The sequence below is a fragment of the Grammomys surdaster genome, unplaced genomic scaffold, assembly GCF_004785775.1.
Source record: "Grammomys surdaster isolate TR1022 unplaced genomic scaffold, NIH_TR_1.0 253, whole genome shotgun sequence".
NCBI classification, from domain to species: domain Eukaryota; kingdom Metazoa; phylum Chordata; class Mammalia; order Rodentia; family Muridae; genus Grammomys; species Grammomys surdaster.
The window spans coordinates 486,544-510,604 of NW_021604694.1; the positions used below are offsets into that span (position 1 = coordinate 486,544).

Consider the following 24,061-nt stretch of genomic DNA (forward strand, 5'->3'; position numbering starts at 1 on the left):
CAGCCCATCTGCCCCACCCCCTTTTAAAGAATTAACATTGTAGTTTTATTATTGGAGAGGGAGTGGAGAGGAAGGCTGTTTGCCTAGCACTTGGGAGGCAGATGGATCTCTGTAAGTTCAAGACCAGCCTGGTCTACATAATCAATTCCAGCGCAAGGTCTAAGGGTCTAAGAGAGACCCTATTTCATAACAACAAAAACCCATCCAAACAATTACTGGCTTTGTGCTTAGAAATTCCATGGTCGTACACCCAGAATATACCCAATCGCCAACATAAGCAGGGTTGGGCCAGGTTAGTGCTTGGATGTGAGACCACAGGAAGGCGATGGTGAAGCCCTAACAGTGCTTCTAAAAGTTGCTGTGGCTCTCCAGAGAGTAGGTGGGCGTGTCTTCACTTTCTATCGGTGCTTTGTTAAATGACCACAATTTAAGTAGCTTGACACAAATTTATTATCTTACAATTCTAGCGGGTACAGGTCCAAAGTGAGTGTCACTGGGCGGCCACCATGGGGCTGCACTTGTCTGGGAAGAACCTGTCTTCTGCCTTCCTGTCTGTCTCTCCAGGCCACCTGGACCCTGACTCATATGCCTCTTCCAGCTCTCAGAGTCCTGTGCTCTCGTTAGGAATCAGTTCCTTTTCCAGCAGAAGGACCCGATGATTACAATGGTCCCAATAATCAAAAGTAATCTCCCAGTCTCAAAATTTTTCAATTTTGCTCAGCATCATGGTTAGTCTCAACACTTGGGAGACAGACCTCAGGTGAGTTTCAGGCCAGCCAGGCCTTCGTAGTGAAAAAATTTTCAAAAAATTTCTTCAGGGATCAATATTCTGGGCCCTCCTTGGTGTTATCACAGAAGTGCACTCAGAAACCAATGAGGGAAGAAATCAGCTTTAGATCAGTCAAGTCTGAGGAACCTGGAGGACACCTCGGTGTCTATCTCACCAAACACTTGTGAACAATCACTCAGGCCAAGAGACTGGATTTTACTCATCCCAAGACACCAGGTTTTCACTACTGTATCTCGGAAAGCCAGTTCCTCTTTTACCAGTACTACCTTACTGGTAAATTACCTGGAGGGTTCTCACTGTCTTAGTGACACTCTAAGTCAGATGTCTTACCACTAATGGGCGTCTTGAAGTCAAAGAAAGTGTCATCTAGGACGGCAGTAACAGGTCTAATTGTTAAGACTTCTTTTTTTTTTTTTTTTTTTTTTTTTAAAGAATTATTTTATTATATGTATATGTGTACACTGTAGCTGTCTTCAGACACACCAGAAGAGGGCATCAGACCCCATTACAGATGGTTGTGAGCCACCATGTGGGTGCTGGGAATTGAACTCAGGACCTCTGGAAGGGCAGTCAGTGCTCCTAACCATTGAGCCATCTCTCCAGCCCTTGTTAAGACTTCTTGGAGGTCTCTGCAGCAAATACCCGTAACCAAGCTTGAGCTGAGCCCCTACTTTCCAAGTTCTTAGCATGGATCCCACTAGCTAGCCTGTAGCTCTTGGGGTGCCTCTTATAGACAGATGAAGTGAGCACAGAGCAGCACTGGTGGGGTGAAAACTGTTAGTCCCTGTCAGCCTCCCACAGCCCTCTACTGCACTCGGGATTCCTAGAAGAGGACCAGACCAGAGCTGTTTCCTCAAGGCACGAGCCCTATGCCCAAGATGCGGGAGCCCAGGAAATTTATACTACAATGCCTAAAAGGTCAAGCAAGAAAAAGCTTTATGGCTAGAAAGGTCAGGGGAATTAGCTCCATGGGCCAGCTCTCTAACTGTGAGCTCTCTATTAAGTCACTGCCTTTTGCCCCTCTGTCACATGGTGGTCCAAGAAACACTGAAGTGCTACCAAGTTTATACTTCACCTAAGAGCTACAGAAACGACTGCAGGGTTGTGAGGGGCAGAAAAACCAGACTAGGGAGAAGAAGAGAATCCATGTTTAATCCAATAGGATTTCAAAGTCTTCCCAATGTCCCAGCTACAAGGGAGCTGCCAGGACAGAGAATTTGAGGAACTAAAAGCCAAAGCTCAGCCGAACAGGGACTTGGAAGGGGGACTGGAGATAAGAGTGACAGGAGAGAATTTCACACAAGTAGAAGTCTAAGTAGGAAAGTCACAGGACACCTTATGGGCCCTACCTCTGCCTCCAAAAACTGAGGTGGTTAAGAGAGCAGAGAGAAGCATGTGAGGACGTCTCTAGGGAGGAAACACTCAAGGACCTACCAGGTGAAGCCAAAAGGAGCTACGGAGAAGCCCTGGCTCTTGGCCATCAACACAGTCAAGGCTTTTATTAGGAAAGAGACAACAGCTTTGGAGTAGCCTCCAATATCCTCACTACCCAGGGCAGCTGGGGCCTCCTCTGCCAAGTCCAAGAAAGAAGGGGCGGCCACACTGGGCCCTTAGTGGGCTCACGTGTAGAGATCAAAATCAATGCGCTTGGAATTGTAGAACTGACCGCCTGGAGGGTCCAGCTTCCGGCAATAGACACCATCCGGGAAGTAACCTTCACTCGCCCAGGTCTGTAAGGACAGAGGACAAAACTGAGGCAAAATGACAGGAGCTGGGCTGGACAGCCACAGCAGGAAGGGGCTTACCTGCATCTGGGCACTGGTAAAGGGGCCGTACAGCTCAGCATCCCCCGTGTTCTCCCATTTATATTCCCACATCACTTCCATCAGACCATCTCCTGCAGACTCTGCTTCTGAAACAATCAAGATGCTTGGGCCTCAAGCACCCAGTCTCCTGCCCACACTGCCCCTCCCGTGCCCTCCAAACTTACCTTCTCCATGGGTAGGGGTTGGAGTTTCCAGTTCCCCCTCTGCTACTTCCTCAGCAAACATGTCGAGGGAAGGTGGAGGTGTGGGGTCATGGGATCCCTGGGTCCGACACCCCAAACCCTTCAGTCGCATAGCCAACCGTTCCCTTGTTTCCTGGTAAACACCAAGGTTGCCTCGAGCCACCATTTGATCAGCTAACCCAGACAGCCGGTCTAGACGCTGGGGGGAATTGGGCCGTCCAGTCCCCTTGCTGTTGCCTTTGCCTCCTCCTCGGGCCCCCAGCCTCCTAAGTGCCCCAGCCACTGTCTCTCTTGGCAATAACAACTCCAGAAGTCCCTCCAGGAGTGCCTGGGCACTCATCGGAGTCTGACCCAGGCTGCCTTCCTCCTCTGAGTCTGAGACCTGGTGCTTATCAGGTGGCCGTTCCTTGATCCTCACCTATAAAGGAAAGATAATTATCATTTCTTACAAATTTCCACCAGGGCCCAGGCCCAGCACCAGCATTCCCAGGCCTCAGCCAGGACAGTTCCTGGGCCACACCCAGTCAATGTTGTCCAGCCAGCTGTCTCGGATCTGTGCATCCTGGTTCAGGAAGTAGTTGCCATCAGCATCAAAGTGGCCTTCCTCCATCTCTTCCTGGAGGTTGAAGGGTGTGATCCTCACACCCCCCTCACTAGGGAGAGTAGCTGCTTCCTGACCTGCACCAAAGACAGGGGGTGGGGCATGCTAGACTGGCAAAAAACCAAACAACACACCTCCCAGCTCCATACTTAATTGACTTGTCTCTCCAACACAGCTAATGCTTTGGAAATAGCTCACCTTCTACATCCTCTGAGGCCAGGATATCATATTTGCTGGACCCCTCCTCCTCATCGTCCTCTTCATCACTGTCTAAAGAGTGTTTGCCTTTGAATCGGCTCCCAGGACCACCTGCTCCAGCCACAGGGTCCACCAGCTGTGAGGAGGGCGAAGCAAATGAGAAACGCAGACTACTGGCTAGTTTCCCAAATATTCCAGGATCTGTACACAAACTGGAATCGTTCCAAACCCAGTGCACCTGGAAAAGCTAACCCTTCCTTGGCTTCCCGGCTTTCCTATCAGACTTCTCCCTCTCCTTCCCCAGTCCTCCACAGAACTTAAGAATCTGGCCATCTCACCTTCTTTTTGGGAACACTGAGTTCATCTTCATCATCCTCATCTCCAACACCCTGAAAAGTTACTTTCCTCTTTGGCATGATTGGCAGTAGATTTCCTCCAGCTGGACCTCGGAAAAGAGTCATCAAGTGAGGAGATTAGGTAAGGAGAGAGGCCCGTGAGAACGTACAGGCTCCACAAACATTTTTCCTGGTAAATGTGAGAGAGGACGGATCACTAAACCATCTGAAAGATCAACTAGCCGGAACGACGTCCGGAATTGGTTTGGCAATTCAGAGGCCCTGAAGGGAGGCTATGTGAAGGCTCTCCGCCCCCGCGTGGACCCTGTGGGTACTCCCACCTAAAGGGCTAAAAAAAAAAGCCAGGTTCCCCCTACGTCATCACTCCCCTATCAGTTCAGAGCTACGGAGCTCAACCACCTCTCCCACCGGAGTGCCCTCAGAGGCCGGTTGGACCCAAGAGCTGGTGCCCTAGTAGCCTCGAATCCCAAATTCCACATAGCGACCTGCTCGGCCTTATCCAACTCGGCGTACAAACTAGAGGCGAAGCAAACCCACAGGCATTCAATCTTACCCGCCGGTGCTCACCTAGGCACCCAGGGTCGGACGGGGAAGAAAAAGAAAGATGCTTTCGCCGGTATTACATCCGGGGCACCCGCCTCCATCACCCGGAAAAAGACTGTGAAGGCGGCCATAGGGCCCGGAAGTGGCTTCACTTCTATCCAAAAGACTGGCAGAAGGGGCGGATGTATACCTTTAGCCAAAGCGGACTCGCCGCAGGAAGTGACGTAAGACCTACAAAGACTCACGTAACTCCGTACTTGCCTCACCGGACGTGAGGATGGCGGGAAATGTTTTATTATTCCTCTACAATGGAGGCTACGGTGAGGACGTGGCGTCCTGCTTGCTCTAAGAGGTTCTCAAGGCCTGGATGGAGAGACACAGGCCGAGCAGGGGCTTTGGGTTTCAGTTTGCATTTATGGATAGGGTTCTGTACAACTAATGGCATTCATTCAGTAGAAACTCGGGTTTCCGAGCTTAACGGAATCCCAACATTCGGGAAATTGAAACGGGAATTGTCGCGAGATTGACGCCAGTCTGGACTACAACATGAGACCGTCTATTTTTTTTTTTTAAATCTTGCTTTTTTTCCCTGAATCAAACAAAGCCCTTTTAGAACCCTTAATTCTTAGCTTCTGTAGTGGGACAACCATCACAGGAGGAGGCACCGGCATCGGTGCCCTGCTCTCAGGTAGGCCCCGAAAAGCTGTTGAGTCAGTTACAAGAGGAAGCGTACCCCACCCCTTAGCAAACTGCAGAGGCGGGATCAGGTGAGATCTTCCTGAATAGTGAGGCTTAGATCTGGAGCTCTGGGGACAACTCAAACCTGAACACCTCCACTCCGCCCCCACCCTCGGTCTAGATAGCTCAGGTGATCCTACTACCGCTGGAAGAGGGCGGCCAGATAGACTACACCTTCCTCCTCCAGGGTGTTCTCCCATTTTGAATTACTATGAAACTTCATTGAAAGTATAACCTTCGTTTCTTCTTGAGTACAGAACACAAGTCCTACACCAGGAGAGCATCTTGGTACAGACAGGACCCAGAAAAATCACCAGCTCTCAGCACTGCTGGTTTATCTGGAGGGAATTTTCTCTTCTGGAGACCACACACCTTGATCCTCGACCCGCTGAAGAACTGCCAAGTGGAGCTCTGCTTTATGGACACAGAAATCCACGCCTTTATCATCCTGACCCAGAGTAGAGGGGGTGTGGCAAAAAGCTAGCCACAGAAAAAAGCTGGGCAGTTACGTTGTGTGCACCTGCTGGGATGAACCAAAGGCAAATAGTCCACCCTAGAAGCCTAGTACCAGGAACTGCACCAAGCTGCTGACCAAGAACCCAGCCCAATCTAAAGATGGTGGATTTGCAGGCACTCTCAGCCCCTCCTTCAGCTTCCAGGGAGCTGACTGTGTGTGGTGTTGGAAAGGAGATCCCAGTCCTGCAAGCCATGCAGAGGGTCCCAGGAGGCCAGTGACTGGAGGCAGCAGATCCCAGGCAAAGCTGAGGAGCTGGCCCACTGTGTACTGATGAGAGATGGAGCAAGGGTGTCTGTGACTCCTTTTGGGGGTTGAATACTATTGACAGGTGTTGCCTAAGATTATCAGAAAACACAGAAACTTACATTATGATTCATAGCAGTAGTAAACTGTTATTAAGTAATAATGAAAATAATTTTATGGTTGGAGTTACCACAACATTAAGAACTGTATTAAAGGGTCACAGCATTTCATTAGGAAGGCTGAGAACCAACGGTCTAGATGTTCCTGCCCAGATCAGCAGACTGAACCTATGGAGAGTCAGACTTTCTTCTTGACTCCCTCCCCTTACTCTATAGCCCTCTTCAAATAACAAGGCAGGAGACAGACCCAGATATAACAGCAGGTTCTTTTTCCGGTTCCTCAAAGCGCCACAAAACTGCCACTGGGGTGGGACCAAGACAGAAGAGAATGTAAACATTGGGCTCCACCCCCTGGATTCAAGGGAAGACCCTTATTCAGAGAGGGGCTTGACACTGGAAAGGAACAAAATGGATAGGCTTTCTGACTACAGCAGAGAGGCCTGAGCATACAAAGCAAGTGAGTCAGGGAAGAGCAGAACAGGAGTGGGAAGGAGACGGAGGACACTTCCTAGCATATCCTCTTAAATAAACTGGAGTGTAGAAGCTGTGGAAAGGGGAAAGGACAGAGCACCCACCCCAGGCCAACCTGACCTTCTGTACATAATTACAACACAAGGATATCCAGGAGAGAAAACAGCCTTGGCCCCCAGAAGGACAGTGGGGTGACAGGTAGGGCCCCAAGAAAGGAAAAGGAACCTAGCTCCACCATCTAAGGGAAGCCACCAGAGTGTAAGAATCTGCAACTGCTAACTGCCATTGCCAAGAGTCACTGTGGTGACAAAAGGCAAATTAAGACAGTACCCCAGAAGGACTTCATAGGAGTGACAGAGACCCAAGCTGAGCCTAACTGGACAAAAGAGTCTCCAGACTTGGTCACTGTTACCCTAGGTAATGTAGCTGTCCCATGCACTGTGGCTGTCCTGGCCATGGAGGGATCAGCAGCTGGCAAGGAGTCAGGGAAATCAGGCCACTTTCCTTAGAAAAAGAAAGCCTGCTAATGGAGCTGGGAGAACACCCCTGCCAGGGCTGCTCTTGGCTGAGGGGAAAGGAGGAGGGCCATGCCATCCAGACCCAATGAGAGGTCAAAAGTAAGCATCCTGCCGGGCCTCAGCTGCTGACCTGTCCCCACCATCATGGGGTGCTGGGGGCCCATCTGCCTTTCGACGCAAGGAAAGTTTCCGGCCTTGGCCCTTCTTCTCCAGCTTCTGCCGCTCCTTTTCCTGCTTCTGCTGTTCCTTCTCTTGCTCTTTTTCCCACTTCTGCCGCTCCTTCTCCTGCTTTTCCCGCTCCTTCTCCTGTCTCTGCCGCTCCTTCTCTCGCTCTTTCTCCTGTTTCTGCCGCTCTTTCTCCTGTCGCTTGATCTCCTTGCTGGTGCCTAGTGGGGTGCTGTTGCCGGTAGGTGAAGGGAGGGATGGATGCAGTCCCTCAGCAATGATGACAGCCCCAGGGACAGGCCCAGCACTAGCTCTGCGGACAGGAGGTGGTGGGGAAGGAGCCCCTCCAACTGCCCGGGAGCCTCTGCTCTTGAGACTAGGGAGGCTGAGGAGGCTAGAGGAAGGGCCCAGGGGTGGCTGCTGGCGCCTGCGTTCCTCATGGATGGCTCGGGAGCCGTGTAGTCGCCGTGAGGGCCGATACTGCAGCTCTCCCCTAGTTTCTCGCCACTTCTTGAGTTGGGCTGCATTCTCCCGCTCAATCAATGCTTCTGTCACTGGGAGGTTGGTCACCTAGATAGAGACATGGGAGCCAGAGTATAGGCCTGTGTGAGAGTGGGCTGCAGCAGGCAGGCTGTGCAGGTCCCCGGCTTACCTCATGCACCAGGAAGTCCTCCTGCATACACTGCTGGGGCAGGCTCCGAAGCTGCTCCATGGTCTCATACATGCCTTGACACGAGCGCAGCTTTTCCACAGAGCCCAGTGTGTGTCGCAGTAAAACCAGAGCCACTCGGAAAATGATCTTAACGCCTACAGGGTCAGAGAGGAATGCAAAGAGAGATCAGGTCCAGGATCTCAACCTGTCTTATGAAGGCCAGACAGCCCCGTTGCTGTTTATTGCCAGCCTTACAGGTAAAGAGAGTTGCTATGGGTTGTAGATTTCTTAGAGAGTAAGCAGACTCTAAGTTGGTGGCTAAACCAAGATGGGTCCTGTTTTTCCATCCTATAGACTTGTTTATTATGAAGCCTAGGCCCAACAAAACTTTTGTCTATGGGCTACCAGTAAAGTGACAAATCCTAGCCTCCCCCCTCAACCTGGTCAGCCACTAAAATACCTTCACAGAAAAACATGTCCCAGACACGCAGCACTGAAGCCCAGGGGAGGGTGCGGGCAAAGATGCACATGAACCACTCTGTCATGTAGAGCACAGGGTCAATGCGCTGCCGCCGAAGGTGACGATGTGCCAGCGGAGAAGCCCGGCGCAGGAGTGCAAAAAAGATTTCTCCATCCAACTGAATGGCCTCCTAGAGGTGGTGGGAAGAGCCATAAGAAGTGGGTCTGGTTGGATATGGTCCCCTCAGGGTACAATCAAACCTATGAGGCTGTCTTAACCTCAGTGGTAGAGAGACGAAGGACAAATGAGGCACGGCAAGGACCTAAGGCAGCCTTGGAGAAAGTCACAGCCCCTTTGCACCCAGCTTCCAGACACTCACCAGCCCTGCGCTGTAGTAACCTGGGAGGTACTTGTCGCAGATCTGTACCAGGCACCAAAACGCTTGCTAAGAAGGGCAAGAACAAGAGACAGGGATGGGGCCTGAGAAGCAGGAAGTCCGCAGCTCTCCCTTCACCATGGTATGTCTAGATCCTCTCACCCCCACCCCAAACAGGTCCACTTATGCTGACCTCAGCAGGCATGTGCATGAGCAACACAGCAGCCACTGGGGCCTGGGCCTGACAGTAGCCCTCGTCAGGCCTGTAGATGGTATAGGCCTTCAGGATTCGGTACAGGTCCTGTTGCCTAAGGGGAGTACAGAAGATGGCAATCATCAAAGCTGCCCCTAACCCTGGACCAGCACTCCCTTACATCATCAAGTCCAAGCTCATCTCAAGAGCTTTACTATCACATAGCCATCCACCTTCCTAGCCTCAACACTTCCTTCTAGTCTACTAGAGCCTCAACACTTGATGCATTCTATGTCCTGGCCTTTCACCCTTAGCTGCATATACCATAGACTTTCTACCCATTTCCTCTTTTACCTGTAACCAGCCGCAAAGCCATCATGGTCATTTTCATCAAGAACCTGTCTACTCCACAGCACTGGCCCTCCTCTGGAACTAAGTGTTTTTATCCTCCAGAGCAGGCAATCTTGAACTATTATCTGTTTCACTGAATTTCATCAGACCTCACAGAATGTCCACTGGTCCTGGTTCTTGGTGAAGCCCAGGAAGCCAGCTGTACCTCATCTTTCTCTTATCTCTACATCGAGCCAAATCTGTGCCCTCGCCCTACTCTTTTTCCTTGTTGAGTTGCATCATATCTGATGTTTCCATCTACTCAAAAACAGTTTTCTGCGTTCCCAGAGGGTAGCTGTCAAGTCTGAGGCATACTATATCCTGAACTCAATTCTCTAATCTCTTCTCCCCAACCACAGCTACTTCCACTTCTGACCTCTATCTCTTGGCCTCCCGATCTCCCTGCCTGCAGTCACACTGCTAATACTGCTTATACTAGCACCCCCCACATCCACTCACTTAGATGTGACCACTTATATCTGCACCCCAGATCCACTCACTCAGATGTGACCACTTACATCTGCACCCCAGATTCACTCACTCAGATGTGACCACTTATATCTGCACCCCAAACCCACTCATTCAGATGTGACCATTTATATCTGCAACTACTTGACTGTTATTTAAAAATTCCTGAGATGGAGTTTCATGCAGGGCTTGCTGGATTCCAACCTCCACACCCAAAAGTGACCTTGAATCTGATCCTCCTGCCTCTATCTCTCCAGTAACAGGATTAAAGGCACACACCATCACACTTGGCTTTCTGTCATGCTGGAAATCAAACTCTGCTTCCTGCATGCTGGACAGACACTACTGAATGAGCTACATCACTATCTCCGAGTGCTTACTCTGCTATTTACTTTGCAAAAGTCCTAATGAGGTAACATGTCTGATGATGCTGATTATTTTATCTAATACATAATAAAAGTAATCCATACCAAACTAACACAAAGTACTAGAGCTGGAGAGATGGTTCACCAGTTAAGAGCACCTGTTGCTCTTGCAGAGGACTTGAGTTCAGTTCCCAGCATTCACACACATGGTGGCTCTCAACCATCTGAAACTCCAGTGCCAGATGACCCCACACCTCTTCTGACATCCTTGGGCACCAGGTGTGCAAAAATGTAGCTTCTATCATATCCACCCTTCTGCCTATGATTGGACCCCAGCCTTCCTTTCTGCTATGAGCATGCCACCTTTTCTGCTTGAGCAGTTTTTCTCTTGTCTACTAAATCATTCCCATCAGCATACTAAAAATCAGCATTTTAAATTTTTATTTCTTTTGCAGTGCTAGGCTCCACCCCAGGACCTTGTACATGCTAGACAAGCATGGTACCATTGAGCTGCATTTCCAGACTTGCCATTTCTTCTTTTCTTTTTCTTACTGAGGTTCTCAAGCTTGGCAATCAAGTACTTTTATCCACTGAGCCACCCCACTGGTCCTCATTCTGTTTAAAACAGTGTCCCTTAATCCCACTCTCTCCTCCAAAGAACAAAGTTTCTTCCCTTGTCAGCCAAGTTGCTCTAGAAACTACACTTACTGTCTTCCATGTCATTCCTCCTACACTCTTAGCAGGCATTTCCATATGCCCCCACAAAACCGCTCTGATTAAGTCACTAATGAGATACATGGTGGCTCACACTTTTAACGCCAGGACTAGACAGGCTGAGGCAGGAAGATTTCTTGAACTCTGAGGCCAGCTGAGTTATACTGGAAGGATGTCTCAAATACATGTCCCTAATGATGTACCTAGTGGTGCGTCCACGCTAATTCTCAGATGTGACTTACTCACCCCAAACTGTCTCCTGAAGCTGATCCTGGAGGCTCTTCTTCACTCTGCTTCTGAAGTCAGACTTTCCCTCTACCTCTATAGCTTCTTGTCCTAATGTCCTTTATAGATTTTTTTTCAGTCCTACAACATCAGTACTTCAGGGCTCAAGCCTTGCTTGCCTACCATACCTATCTTCCTTATTTTTTTGAGACAGGTCTCACTACGAATACCCGGCTGGCCTAAGATTCACTTTGTTGTTACAACAGATTAGCCTAGAACTCACAAGGATCCACCTGCTTTCTGCCTCCCCAGTGCTGGGATTGAAAGATATGTATTACCACACCAGGTCACATCTTCCTTTTGTACCTATACTTGCTGCTTGGTAGTGATCTTGTTCAATGAGTGAGGCTAATCCCTCCATAAGCACACTTCCAATTTCCAGTTTATCAACAATTTAAACTTCTTTCCCGAGCCCGGCAGCGGTGGTACACACTTTTAATCCCAGCAGAGGCAGTGGATCTCCAAGTTGCAGGCCAGCCTGGTCTACAGTATGAGTTCCAGAACAGCCAGAGCTACACAAAGGAACACTATCACAAACAAACAAACTCTCTTCTTTCCTGAAATCCAGACTTATAATATACTGGGTACCCAACCTGCCTACATCCCCTGGATGTCCAGTTTGCAACCCCACCTAGTATAGACAGAGTCATACTCTAACCAAATTGTTCTGGAACTCAAGATGTATGTCACGCTGGTTGGCCTTAAACTCTGACAATCCTCCTGCCACAACTTCCTAAGGGCTAATCTGATCCACAGCCCCCCTACCAAAGTCCACCTAAGAACCTGAGACTATAGGAATGAGCTACCATGCCTGACTCTAAAATTTTCGACATAACCCAAACCTACATTTCCTCCAGTCCTCTGGTCTTTATTGGTAGCAAGTCTCTTATACTTTGTGTTCTTGAATCCTGTCCCCACACACTCTCTGTTCTCTTTACTGTCTAAACCCTCATTAGTGCTGACCACTACTTCACATATCTCACAAACTCTCCCCCATCAAGGACCGTCTATTCCCACAGGAAGACAGCGTCTAGGTTTTGGTTCATGGCTCTCATCTGTGACTAAATAGTACCTAGGAGAAGTATGCACTCAATAACTGTTTGTTGAAAGATGAACATATTGATTAAAATGTTTATTTAAGCTATACATAGTACATATCTATAATTCTAACACTTGAGAGGCTGCAGCAGACTGAGTTCAAGACACCTCAGGCAACCTAGCAAGTTCAAGGTCACTCATAAAAACAATAAATAAATAAATTAGCTGGCTATGGCTGTGGTGGCATAGCCTTTAATCCTAGCATTTGGGAGGCAGAGATAGATCTGAATTTGAAGCCAGTATGGTCTACCTAGTCAGACCCTATCTCAAAGAAAAAAATATATACATATTGTTATATTACATAAAGAAAACAAATATATATATATATATATATATATATATATTTCATAAAGATAGAAAAATGCTCATCTAGGGCTGAGGACTAGTTGAGTAGAGGAACACTTGCCTAACATGTTACGTATAAGCTCCAACACAACAACGAAAGTCCGTATAACCACCTAAGATCACCTTACATACTAGGAGGAGTGGTTCACATATTTCAACTGAAGGAAGCCTAACCTACAGAATAAAAATACTAGTGCCTTGGCTCTTGGTGATCTAGCCTGAACTTCTTTCCAGATTGAGCTCTATAAAAACCCACTGTCCAGACACTGCTTATACAACCTCCCAGGAAGGAAAACTCTACCTTGCCCCAGCCCCAACTAGCTGTTAAAACCCTGTACAAATACAACCTCAATTAGTCCTTGATGTGCCTATATGAAGGCCCAAATTAGAAACTCCCTCACCAGACACTTCTCTTAACACTGCTTGACATTCAACTCATTAACAATCACTCTTCTAAGAGCCCTAGAGGGCGGCATGAATTGTTTGCCCAAGCCTTCTATCTACCTGGAACCTTCAACTGACCCACATTCAGGATCTTACCCATGCCCTCCTCGAGCAGCAAACATCTCATGGAAAGGGAACTGGCGATGCAGGTCCTTCTCAATCACATCCAGCCACTTGGGGTCCCCAGGAGCCCGTTCCAGCTCCTGCAGTGGGACAGCAGGGATTATCTCAGGATCGGAGAGAACTGATTTCTCCTGCAGAGACAGTGCCACATATCCCCACACCCTGGAGTTGCACAAACCTCAAACTTGCCCGGGTTCTGCTCCAGGAGCTCCTTGCTATTAGAAAGGTACTGCCAAGCCTTGGCTCTGAGAGAGGAGGGGATTCCTTTCCGGCAGCGCAGCTTTACCTAAGGCAGAGTAGTATCTAGGATGACAGCTTCAGGCCTGAAACATTCTCTAAGCTTTCCCCACCAGCCATCAGGCTCCCAGAGACATTCCTCCCACATGCCAGATGTGACAACGTCAGACCTGGCCTGGCTACAGGTTAAAGCTCCTCCTCCCAATGCCCAAGTCCCACTGATCCTCACTGTGCTAGGAGGGCACTCCCCACCCTTGCGCAGTGCCCAGCCCACTATGCAGCCCTCAAACCTTCTGGAAACGCCGTGACAGCCACTTATCCCAGTTACTGAACATCTCCAGCCACTTGAGCTCCCGCTGCCGAGCCACATCCACAGGAATAGAGCTCTCTCTGTAGAATTGGAGTTTTATGGAAGAGGTCAGTGGCAGTAGTGTAGAGCCCCAAGCTGCTGGGGAAACTGAGCCAGCTAGTTCCCTCAGGCTCAACTGAGAAACTAGAAATTGCGTGAGATCAAAATGTCTGAACATTTGACCTCCAAGGCCTACTCCAGCACACTTTAAAGGCGTCCTTCCCTACTGAATCTCTCCATAGATAATTTAAATCCCACTTCTGACACATCCAATTTTGGTCATACTGAAAAGGCACAGTGTGGCTGAGGATGCACTTCAGTGGTACCGCACTTCTTTTGCATGTGACGGGCTCTGAATTCAGTCCCAGCACTGCAAAAAAATAATTAACTATAAGCCACATTTTGTATTAAATCTGGATCTAAGTCCTAGTTTTACCATTTATTCATATGACCTTGAACAAGTCACTTAATTTTTCTAAGCCTCAATTTCCTCATTTGTACCGTTGGGAGAGTAACAATATATACCTGAAGGAACCTGTAAACAGCCTGTAGCAGGAGCTCATATGAATGACCTTGGTTGTGTCATTTTATCCTATGAGACATGAGATTGCTTGGACCATCTGTGACTTTCTCTCCTCCTCCTCTTCGCAACCTCCCCAGATTCCCAAGCAAATGACGTTTTCTGCCCTGATGCTATTCTGTCAGCTTCATGCCTAAGGTCCTCCATCTGTCTGAAGATGGTTGGTTACTTACAAGAGCTAGTTACAGGAGAACGGAATGCAAGAAAAGATTGTGGGTTTAAAAATTCCAGACTGCCAGGCAATGGTGGCGCACACCTTTAATCCCTGCACTTGGGAGGCAGAGGCAGGCAGATTTCTGAGTGTGAGGCCAGCCTGGTCTACAGAGTGAGTTCCAGGACAGCCCGGGCTACACAGAGAAACCCTGTCTCGAAAAACAAAAACAAAAACAAAACAAAACAAAAATTCCAGGCTAAGCTCAAAGCCCAGTTCTGTCCCTTAGGAGCTACAAAGTTTTGACATGTGAGTAACCTGAGTCTCTTCCTCAGCTATAAATGGGATGTCACTACCTACAGCTATAAGTAAGAAAAATACACAAAAACACTGTTAAATAGGGGCGCAACAAATGTTCGTTTATTCTGTGCTAGAAACTCCTTAAACAGAGACATCATCTCTTATTACAGTAACCTCAGTTCTACACTCTCAGGGCTGGAAAGGTTACAGTACTTTTTCTGTCCCAAGGAACATTACAGCTTACAAAGGAAGGGAAGGGCAGGAGAGATGGCTCAGCTCTAAGAACACTGGATGCTCTTGTAGAGAACCAGGGCTCAGCTCCCAGCACCCAAGAGGCAGCTAACAATGGTCTGTAATTCCAGGTCCAAAGGATCTGAAGCTCTCTTCTAGCCTCCCTGGCACTATATGCACATAGTGCACACACATGAGTGCAGGCAAAACACCGTTAAATCTTAAAACAAACAGAAAGGGGAGGAACGTCCACTATGACATGAGAGATGTGATGGCAAAAGATTCACACAGAGTCATTACTACAAGGACAGAAGGTATCAGGGAAGGCTTTCTGGAAAAAAAGACATCAGAAGTATACCAAAAGGAGTGAAGAGAAACTAGAGGCAAAGAAGGGGAAGAACATTCCTGGCAGGTGAACAGGCCTGAATAACCCACTACTAATTTAATACACAGTCTAACAGACTGGTGCTAAGACCAAAGAGGCTAGCATAGCTAGGCAATGAGGAGCCAGTATGCTGGCAAAAGAGCTTGGACTTTACCCTGAAGGGGAAAAAAGTGTTTGTGCTAGTAGTATGTTACAATCAGCCTTGCCTCAGAGTTAATTCCTCTGGCATGGAAGATAGATTCTGAAGTGTCAAAGTTATAAAGCAGAAAAATAGCACCCAACAGAGTGCTTGACACAGGAGTAATATTTCTAAAACCGAGTTTAAACCAAGTTCCTCTGGACAAACTATTATGGAGGAAAGTTCCCTAATCACACAATCACACAGATCCATGTTATATGAGGGAGGCAACTCTAGTTTTGTTTCTTTTTGTTTTGTTTTTCTTTTGTTTTTTTTTTGTTTTTGTTTTTCGAGACAGGGTTTCTCTGTCTAGTCCTGGCTGTCCTGGAACTCACTCTGTAGATCAGGCTGGCCTCGAACTCAGAAATCCGCCTGCCTCTGCCTCCCAAGTGCTGGGATTAAAGGCGTGCGCCACCACTGCCTGCTATAGTTTTGTTTCTTATGAGGTGAAAGAAGTGCAGGAGAAAGGACCAGGGTCAAACTTCAGTTAGAGTTCAGACTGAATTGTTGGTGCCCAATCAAGTTTTCTGAGTTGTGTTAGCTTACAAACCCTGCCTGTCTTACTCTCCCACCCCATCTTCCTGACTCAGATCCTCGTCGGGAGAATTCTCACATCCAGGTGGTCACAGAACCCTCTCATCGCTAGGCTAAACCCAACCAATTACACTGAAACTTCAGATGAGTGCCTTGAAAGTAGTACTTCAGTCAGTACTCAGTACAGAGCCTGGCTGCAGTGTCCTCAGGCCACGCTCCAGGCTGAGCTAACCAGGTTACAGACTAGAAAGCAGGCTAAGGGAGCACAGGACCAATGGTCGGGATCCAGAGAGAGGGAAGGAAGAAGTCAGGCCAATCACACACACCCCTACCTGAGGAGTGACTCAGGCCCCTCCCTGGAAGGAACTAGGAAAGCTCCACTAGAGCAGGGGAGGTGAGGAAAAGGGGAAGAGGCCACCCCCACCCTTTCCCTTCAATGAAAATACAAAACTGCCCTCTCACAAAAGCCCGGCCTTCAGGTTCTCTCCTCCATCAAACAGACTTCCTCACCCCACCATTCTGCCTCCTGCCCACTGATACCCCTACTGCTATTCTGAAGGTGCCTGCATTCCTCTTGCCCTCAGAGACCTAAGATTTCTACCAGAACCCTGGCCCAACCAACTTTCCAGAATGTCCTGCCTTTTTAGTTAATAGTTTCATACCCAGCAGCTGGTATCTTAGCTGCTTAGTAGCTATCATGTCATTCAATCCCTCTCTTTATAGAGGAAACTGAGGCACAGAAACAGAAACACCTCTAGCTCAAGGACACGGGCCTGCACAAGGTCTAGGCTTAAACCGAAATGACTGCCTTGATTCTCAACTCTGAAGTCACGGAAACCCAGGATGCTCTGGGTACAGCAGCTCCTGCTAATGACTTCCCTGGGTCAGGGCTGGCCAGGTGCATCACCTCCCCCGCCCCACTTCCGCGTCCACAGGCAGCCCCCCACGGGGTGCCCACTGTGTACTCACAGGCTGCCTGAGTACTGGCTGCCCCCAAGGAAACCATACTTGTCCGTCTTGCGCAGGGCCAGTCCGTTTATCTCCGAGTCTGAACCCAAGGAGCTCACATCATCCGGCAAGGACTCCAAGGTCCCGGACATGAGGCTCACGGAGTCCAAGTAGCTCAGGGTGTCCGGGGCCTGCCCCCGAGGCCCAGAGATGCCAGGTCCTAGACTGGACGTGGAGCCCAGGTCTTGAAAGTTTTCAACAGGCTCCGGAGCTGGGGTCACCGTCACCACAGCCACCGGAGCCGGAGCCTCGCACATCCCGGGAGGGCCTGTGACAGGCCCTGAGGGGTCCTCAGGCTCTGGCCCTGCTGATGCTGATGTAGCAGCTCCATGTCCACCTGCCACCTGTCCTGCTCCACCCCGTGCAGTCACTCCTGAAGCCACTGTGGTTCCCGGCTTGGGGGCAAGCGGAGGTTTGGCAGTCAGGGCTCCAGGAGCCGTTCTGGAAGGGGTCCGAGTGGGGGTCCCTGGTCCTGGGACAGGCGAGGCTCGAGCCTCTTCCGTCTTTGGAGTGTCTGTCCCCAAAGCCAAGGCCACCGACGTCTCGGCTCCTGCCTCTGCCGCTGGTACCGGGAACTCTTGCGTCTTCGCGGCTTCGGCTGAGGCCTCCAGGGTTAGCACCACCACCGTGCTGCCCGAAGCCGTCGTGGGTGTCGAGGCCGAGGTCTGTGACGATCCTGGGACCCAGGCGGGCCGAGCCTCCCCGGGGGCCACCAGGTCTACGGGGGCCGAAGTGGCTGTAGTCACTGGCGGTCCTGGTGTCAGCACTACGACCGGCCCGGCCCGGGAACCCCGGGGCGGGGGCGAAGGGGCAGCGGGGGCGCCGTGACGGCGCGGCGGGGCCACAAGGGGCGCCGGGCCCGTCTCCATAGCTGCGGGCCGCCCCTCACATCCCCCCGCCGGGGAGGCCGCAGAAGGCGCCGCCCCTCAGGCTGCCCGGAGCAGCCCGCCCGGGCTGCAGAGAGGGCGAAGGGCGCGGCTCGGCGCGCGCCGGGGGCGGGGCGGGACCGGGCGGCAGGCGGCGGGCGGCGCGCGCAGGCGGGGCAAGGGTCGACGGCGCTCGCGCCGGGGTCTCCCGGCCTCTCACCCGACTCGCGCGCTCGCACCGCCCCCTCCCTGCGAGGGGCCGGCTGCCGACGTCGCGCCTGCGCAGATGCTGAGGCGCCGCCAGTGTCTCGGCGGACTACGCCTGCGCGAGGGAAAGCCCTCCCGCGCCTCTCTTTTTTTTTTTTTAACCTCCCGCCCCCTATATAAGACCAGGACAGCTAATAGGAAAGAGAAAACTGAGTTCCTGCCAATCGATGGAAGGGTGGGTGGGATTAGAGGCGGGAAGAGGGTGGGGATTCTAGAAAAAGGAAATGAAGAAGGCGGAGGCAGGACGAAGAAAACAAGCAATAGAAAAGAGGGATCCTGAACCTCCAGGCCAATAAACAAAACTAAAGAGTGAGTGATCGCAGAAGGGCGGGGAATGAGGCTGGTGCTGGGCAGTAAGAGGCCGGGACTAGGAACGTGTTAGCCAATGGAAATGGTGAAAAGGGAACCAATGAAAAAGGGGACTAGGCAGTCAAATTGACCGTCGGTCATGTCTATTCCTGTGATGACAGCATCAGCAGTCAATAGAAAGAGCTGAAGAGTTCTTAGACTTCCTGAGATGATCAGGAAGGAATGACAACTAGGGAGAGGCGGGCTTAACTTGTGATTAACTTGTTAGCCAATGACTGTCTTTCTCTACTTTGCATAAGGGTAGGAAGATAGATAACATTCTCAGCTTCGAGGGGCAGGGATGCTGCCAGCAGGCGGTGCCAGAGCAAGAATAGTCAGTGACAACCAGAGACAAGCGCGAGAGGAGGTGACAGCTGGGGACATCACTGAGAAAGGGCCTGGAGCATCGGTGCGGCTCCTAGCCAATAGAGTACCGTGCTGGCCTTCTTGGGTTTCCAAAAGGGGCTCGGTTCATTCAGGTCCTGAGCTGCACCACAAACCCAGTGCCCTCATCAGCACTCTCTACCTCGATGTCTCTAGTTAGACTATATAGTCAGTCCTCTAAAAGACTCATCTCCCTAAATTCCCTATTCCAGGCAGGAACTCAGACCAGGTTTCTCAAAGTTCTCACATATAATCTCAGCTTCTCTCCCAAACGCTGCAATTTCTGAAACCTTATCCCTCTGATCGCTACTTAACTCTCAGGGCATGTGGGTGGAGGTCCTATCTCAGAACTCAGATCCATGAATCCTCAATACCATGAACCCTCCGTATCTGTATTCCTGTTCTTTGGAGGATTCAAGAACCAAGCCCTATTGTTATTGTCTCTCTTACGTACGCATTAACCACGAACTCAGACTCCATTCATGAGCCCTCAAGGTCGGTAGCCCTTAGACCCAAACCACAAGACCTGACTTTATGAACTCTAGCCTCCTTCTCCCCCTCCCCCTCCCCCTCCCCCTCCTCCTCTTCCTCCTCCTCCTCCTCCTTTAAAGGTTTTTCGAGACAGTGTCTCTGTATGGCCTTGCATGGCTCTCCTGGAACTCACTCTGTAGATCATGTTGGCCTTGAACTCAGAGATCCACCTGCCTTTGCCTCCTGAGTGCTGAGACTACAGGCCCATGCTACCACCGAAGCAGGAACCTTCCCACTTGTAACCACTGCTTCCTCTGTTCTCCATTCTCTGGAGCCCCAGGATGAGTGGACTCCCAAATCCATAAAGCACCTGCCACTCTCAAAATTCTAGTGAGACCTAGCTCTCAATTTCCCTATTCCTTGTTGTCTTTTGAGTTTTGAAGCTCCTCAGTCTTGTCAGCTTACTTTCCCACTCCCAGCTCAGACCCAGCCCTGGTGATGACCTGTCAGATCTTCTTTTCATAACTTCTCCATCTTCCATTTGACTCAAGTTCACTGAGAACTCCCCAAATCCCATTCCCTTTTTGGAGTCTTTCTCACCTCCCAGAATCCACTAATGAGTGGGCTTCTTCATGACGTACCCCCCGTGGTACCCATATAAGGCAAAACAGCTGCCAACTAATGCTGGGAGGGGCCATACGGAAGGCCAAGGGCAGCTGCTAAGTTTAGGGTGGCTCCTTCTCTCGTCTTAGAGACAACAGGTGGCTGGGCCCCAGTGCCCAGAAAAGAAAATGTCTTAGTGGCATTGGCATGGACTGGAGGAGGGGAAGGGAGGGGACACATTCCTCAGGACATCAGGTCCTAAACGGAGCAGGAGGAGATGCGTATCACTGCCAACCTGGGGTTTCCTCTACTGCTACTTCCCTAGATTTCCACTGAGTGGAGCAATATGGGCCACCGAGGCACAGAACATTATGAAAGTCACATCAGCTAAACTCGCATTTTACCAGAAAGGAAAAGCCACTGGTTATGCTACCTGGGTGAGGATGGCTGGGGCCTTTATGTCTTCTCCTCTGAGGTCCAGCAAGAAGCCTAAACTTCTCTTGTTTCAACCCTTTCCAAGTTCACCAGTGTTTCTGCTTGTTGCAAACCCCACAGTATCTGGTTACCAACCTTAACATCCAGCCCCATCTCAGTTCTGGCAAGCCTAACAGCTGATTTTTTACTGTCCTGGCCTTTGCCCACATGCTGTGCCTTCTGTCTGCATATCTGCTCACCAGCCCTCACCTAACTCACTTCCTTAGCTTCCTGCTGAGTTTTGCTGTTGTCATTTGCTTGTCTGCCTGTTTGCTTGCTAAAGTGAACCCACAAACCCAAGCATTTTGTCCGTTGGCAATAAATGCTTACTGAGTTTAGATCTGCACCTACCCCACTTGGGCTCAAAAGCCTGGTTCATCTCTTCCAGACTTCCCTGAGCCCCTCTGAATTCTGGCACATTGCAGTCCCCCTTCGGGAGAAAGAACATCCCTTCCTACCTAGATCCTAATGAGACTTGCATCCCAAGGCCTCCTCCCCCTCCCTTCCTGGGCTTCAGCTGCTGCAGGCCTCCAAGAAAGGAGAGGCCCCTGAGCTGGGCTATTTTAGTATCTGGGGTGGGTATCCACAGGGCTAAGGTTACCACGGTATGTTAAGGGCTGTGGGGCAGGACTATATAACCCCAGAAGAACTGCTCCAAGCAGATTCTCTTCCTCTTTTCCATCTGGAGCTACTGCCTTGCCCCCAGGAGACCTAAGACATGGTGAGTGAAGATCCACTCCACCCCCCCAGTCCTGACCCATTAGCTCAGGATAGCCTCACCCTTCAAAAAAAAAGTTGTCTCTTCTCATTCCAACTACAGGCAAATATATGAATCCTTTCTCTTAGCACCAGAATGTGGCCAGGGGAGAGTGATGGGCTGAAGGGTTCAGTCAAGGATAATATACTCAGATATCCAACCATAATGTCTGGGGTGGAGGGTAGACCTGCTCAAAGTCCGTTCCATCCCTTTCCATCCTTTCCCAAAGTTCTCAGACAACTGAGATGATCCTGCTCACATTTTATAAATGAGAATTAGAGGTTCGGATAGGGTCAATGAGTAGATTAAGCTAGCAAGTATGGACGCCAAGTTGGCAGGTGGAGGGTCCTGAGAAGGGCACTTGTCAGTCAGGATGAAGTGATCTGGGAGCTACAGTTGGGAATTAAGATACACAGCCAAAATGAGTCCCCTTAGCCAAGAGGTGCCAAGAAAAATAAGAGCAATTTTAGAAAAATGGACTCAAAGAACTCTGAATCTGAATCTGACCAGGCATGGTGGGTATGCCCGTAATTTCAACTGCTTAAAAGCCTGAGGAGGGCCGGGCGGTGGTGGCGCACGCCTTTAATCCCAGCACTTGGGAGGCAGAGGCAGGCGGATTTCTGAGTTCGAGGCCAGCCTGGTCTACCAAGTGAGTTCCAGGACAGCCAGAACTACACAGAGAAACCCTGTCTTGAAAAACCAAAAAAAAAAAAAAAGCCTGAGGAGGTAGGAATCCAGGAGTCCAGGAGTCCAGGAGTCCAGGAGTTCAAGGGCAGCCTGAGCAATGTAGTGATACCATTCTAAAAAAGAAAAAAGAGGAGGAGGAGCTGGTTGTGGTGATGAATATCTTTATTCTCAGAAGGAAGAAGCAGGTAGATCTCTTGAGTTCAAAGAAAGGAAAGATTGGGTCTATATAATAGGTCCCAAGGCCAAATCATGAGACTGTGTGTGGGGGAAATTGGGGTTGGGGATGTAACTCAGTTGGCTGGTAGTGCATAAAATAGGGTGTGGCTGTACATGATGCTGACCCTGGAACTTGCATGGTCGAGGTTAGCAATGGAGGCAAGGGGAGCCAGTCAAGGTCACCCTCAGTGAAGCAGCAAGTGTGAGGGCTGGGCTGGATGAGACCCCGTCCCTAACAGAAACAGAAATCTAGTTTGTGGCTCCCAGGAGAGAGGTACAGCAACTGGCCTGTAGACTCTCCCACTCAACCTTCACCCTCACAGGCACCCAAGAAGGCCAAGAGAAGGGCAGCAGCGGAAGGGAGCTCCAATGTCTTCTCCATGTTTGACCAGACTCAGATCCAGGAGTTCAAGGAGGTGAGAGACGGAGGCTAAGGAAAGCCCTCTCACCCCTCCTCCCCATCACTCCTCCCTACCCCTCCTCCCCACTACTCCTCCTCACCCCTCCTTCCCAGAAAGTGCACCTGTTGAGGGAGGAGGAGGGTTTAGAATTCCTCCCCTCCCTTCAAAGGGTGGAGGGGGACAGCTGGCTCAGGGCCAGAATCTGATCTGCCTTGGGCCAATTCCTGGCCTCACCTGTCCCCACCCCTCCCCCTCCACAGGCGTTCACTGTAATTGATCAGAACAGGGACGGCATTATTGATAAGGAGGATCTTCGGGACACCTTTGCGGCCATGGGTGAGTTCCTTACATCTATAAATGTTAAACGCTATGGAGTCAGAGGAGAATCCAGGGGCTTCAGGCCTCCATCCGCCCAGATGACAAATGAATGAGCTGATATAAGTTTATGGGAAGCACAGCTGTGGTCCCCAGCACCCAACTCCAACCCCTGATGCTCTCTCTATTCAGGCCGTCTCAATGTGAAGAATGAGGAACTCGACGCTATGATGAAGGAAGCCAGTGGACCCATCAACTTCACTGTCTTCCTGACCATGTTTGGGGAAAAGCTTAAGGGTGAGTAAATGGTTTCAGTCCAAGACCCTAGTTGCTCCTTCCAGTCCTTCAGGGACTTGCTAGACTCATGTGCCCTCTGACACTGCAGGTGCGGACCCTGAGGATGTGATCACTGGAGCCTTCAAGGTCCTGGACCCAGAAGGGAAGGGCACCATCAAAAAGCAGTTGTGAGTGGCTCCCTCTAGTGGCTCTACTGTAGTCTCTGAAAATTCCCGTTAAGAGTGACAGGTTGACAGAATGTGTGAACAATAGGGACTGGCTGACAGGGTTACATTTTTATAATAACTAAGGGAAGAAATTCGAGACAGGAGTCCACAGCATTTGGGAGACGTCCCAGACATGTTTCTGGGAAGGTTAGTGGGAACAGGAATGAAATGAGAGAGGACAGGACTCATGAACCTGATCTCACCTCCCCTAATGTTGCCTTCTCAGCTTGGAGGAGCTGCTTACCACACAGTGTGACCGATTTTCCCAGGAGGAGGTGAGTTGGGCAGAGCACGGGAATGAAAAGGACTCAGAGTGGAGGAGGGAAGTGGAAGAGAGGGAAGCGGTAGGAAGAACGGTCCTAGAACTACTCCTGTCTTCCTACAGATCAAGAACATGTGGGCAGCCTTCCCCCCAGATGTGGGCGGCAACGTGGACTACAAGAACATCTGCTATGTCATCACACACGGTGACGCTAAGGACCAGGAATAGGGGACCCAAGGTCTCAGAAGAAGACCTAGATAGGCTTGTAGCCGCTCCAACTCTCACCCTGACACCCAATAAAACTCAACTGGTCTTTGTTTCTTATTGGTGGCAATTTCAGTATGTTCACGCGCGAACTCAGGTGGGAGGCTGAA

At 50.1% G+C, this 24,061-nt stretch overlaps 3 protein-coding genes across 7 annotated transcripts; 1 reads left to right on the forward strand and 2 right to left on the reverse strand.

Moving 5' to 3' along the window:
- Positions 1-1,922: 1,922 nt before the first annotated feature.
- Cd2bp2 (CD2 cytoplasmic tail binding protein 2) lies at positions 1,923-4,612 on the reverse strand. Of its 4 annotated transcripts, none has more exons than XM_028775157.1 (7): positions 4,507-4,596; positions 3,936-4,036; positions 3,598-3,733; positions 3,319-3,476; positions 2,781-3,216; positions 2,596-2,702; positions 1,923-2,520 (listed from the first exon to the last, which is right to left on the reverse strand). In XM_028775157.1, the coding sequence occupies exons 2-7, from the start codon at positions 4,011-4,013 to the stop codon at positions 2,410-2,412; spliced, it is 1,026 nt and encodes a 341-aa protein (XP_028630990.1). In that variant the 5' UTR covers positions 4,014-4,036; positions 4,507-4,596; the 3' UTR covers positions 1,923-2,409. The 4 variants fall into 4 exon arrangements, with proteins under 4 accessions (XP_028630990.1, XP_028630989.1, XP_028630992.1 ...); XM_028775156.1 differs by having other exon boundaries at positions 2,404-2,520; positions 4,521-4,612; XM_028775159.1 differs by having other exon boundaries at positions 2,404-2,520; positions 2,596-2,696.
- Positions 4,613-6,360: 1,748 nt separating this feature from the next.
- Tbc1d10b (TBC1 domain family member 10B) lies at positions 6,361-18,002 on the reverse strand. The gene is made up of 9 exons (XM_028775169.1): positions 17,095-18,002; positions 13,708-13,807; positions 13,359-13,466; positions 13,154-13,260; positions 8,949-9,063; positions 8,759-8,824; positions 8,380-8,569; positions 7,920-8,074; positions 6,361-7,837 (listed from the first exon to the last, which is right to left on the reverse strand). Exons 1-9 carry the CDS (start codon positions 18,000-18,002, stop codon positions 7,196-7,198), a joined length of 2,391 nt encoding a protein of 796 aa, XP_028631002.1. The 3' UTR covers positions 6,361-7,195.
- A 516-nt stretch (positions 18,003-18,518) lies between these two features.
- On the forward strand, positions 18,519-24,011 carry Mylpf (myosin light chain, phosphorylatable, fast skeletal muscle). Of its 2 annotated transcripts, none has more exons than XM_028775142.1 (7): positions 18,519-18,575; positions 22,530-22,622; positions 22,868-22,943; positions 23,115-23,219; positions 23,308-23,386; positions 23,652-23,700; positions 23,811-24,011. In XM_028775142.1, the coding sequence occupies exons 2-7, from the start codon at positions 22,587-22,589 to the stop codon at positions 23,913-23,915; spliced, it is 450 nt and encodes a 149-aa protein (XP_028630975.1). In that variant the 5' UTR covers positions 18,519-18,575; positions 22,530-22,586; the 3' UTR covers positions 23,916-24,011. The 2 variants fall into 2 exon arrangements, with proteins under 2 accessions (XP_028630975.1, XP_028630974.1); XM_028775141.1 differs by lacking the exon at positions 18,519-18,575 and adding an exon at positions 21,112-21,267.
- Positions 24,012-24,061: the final 50 nt, after the last annotated feature.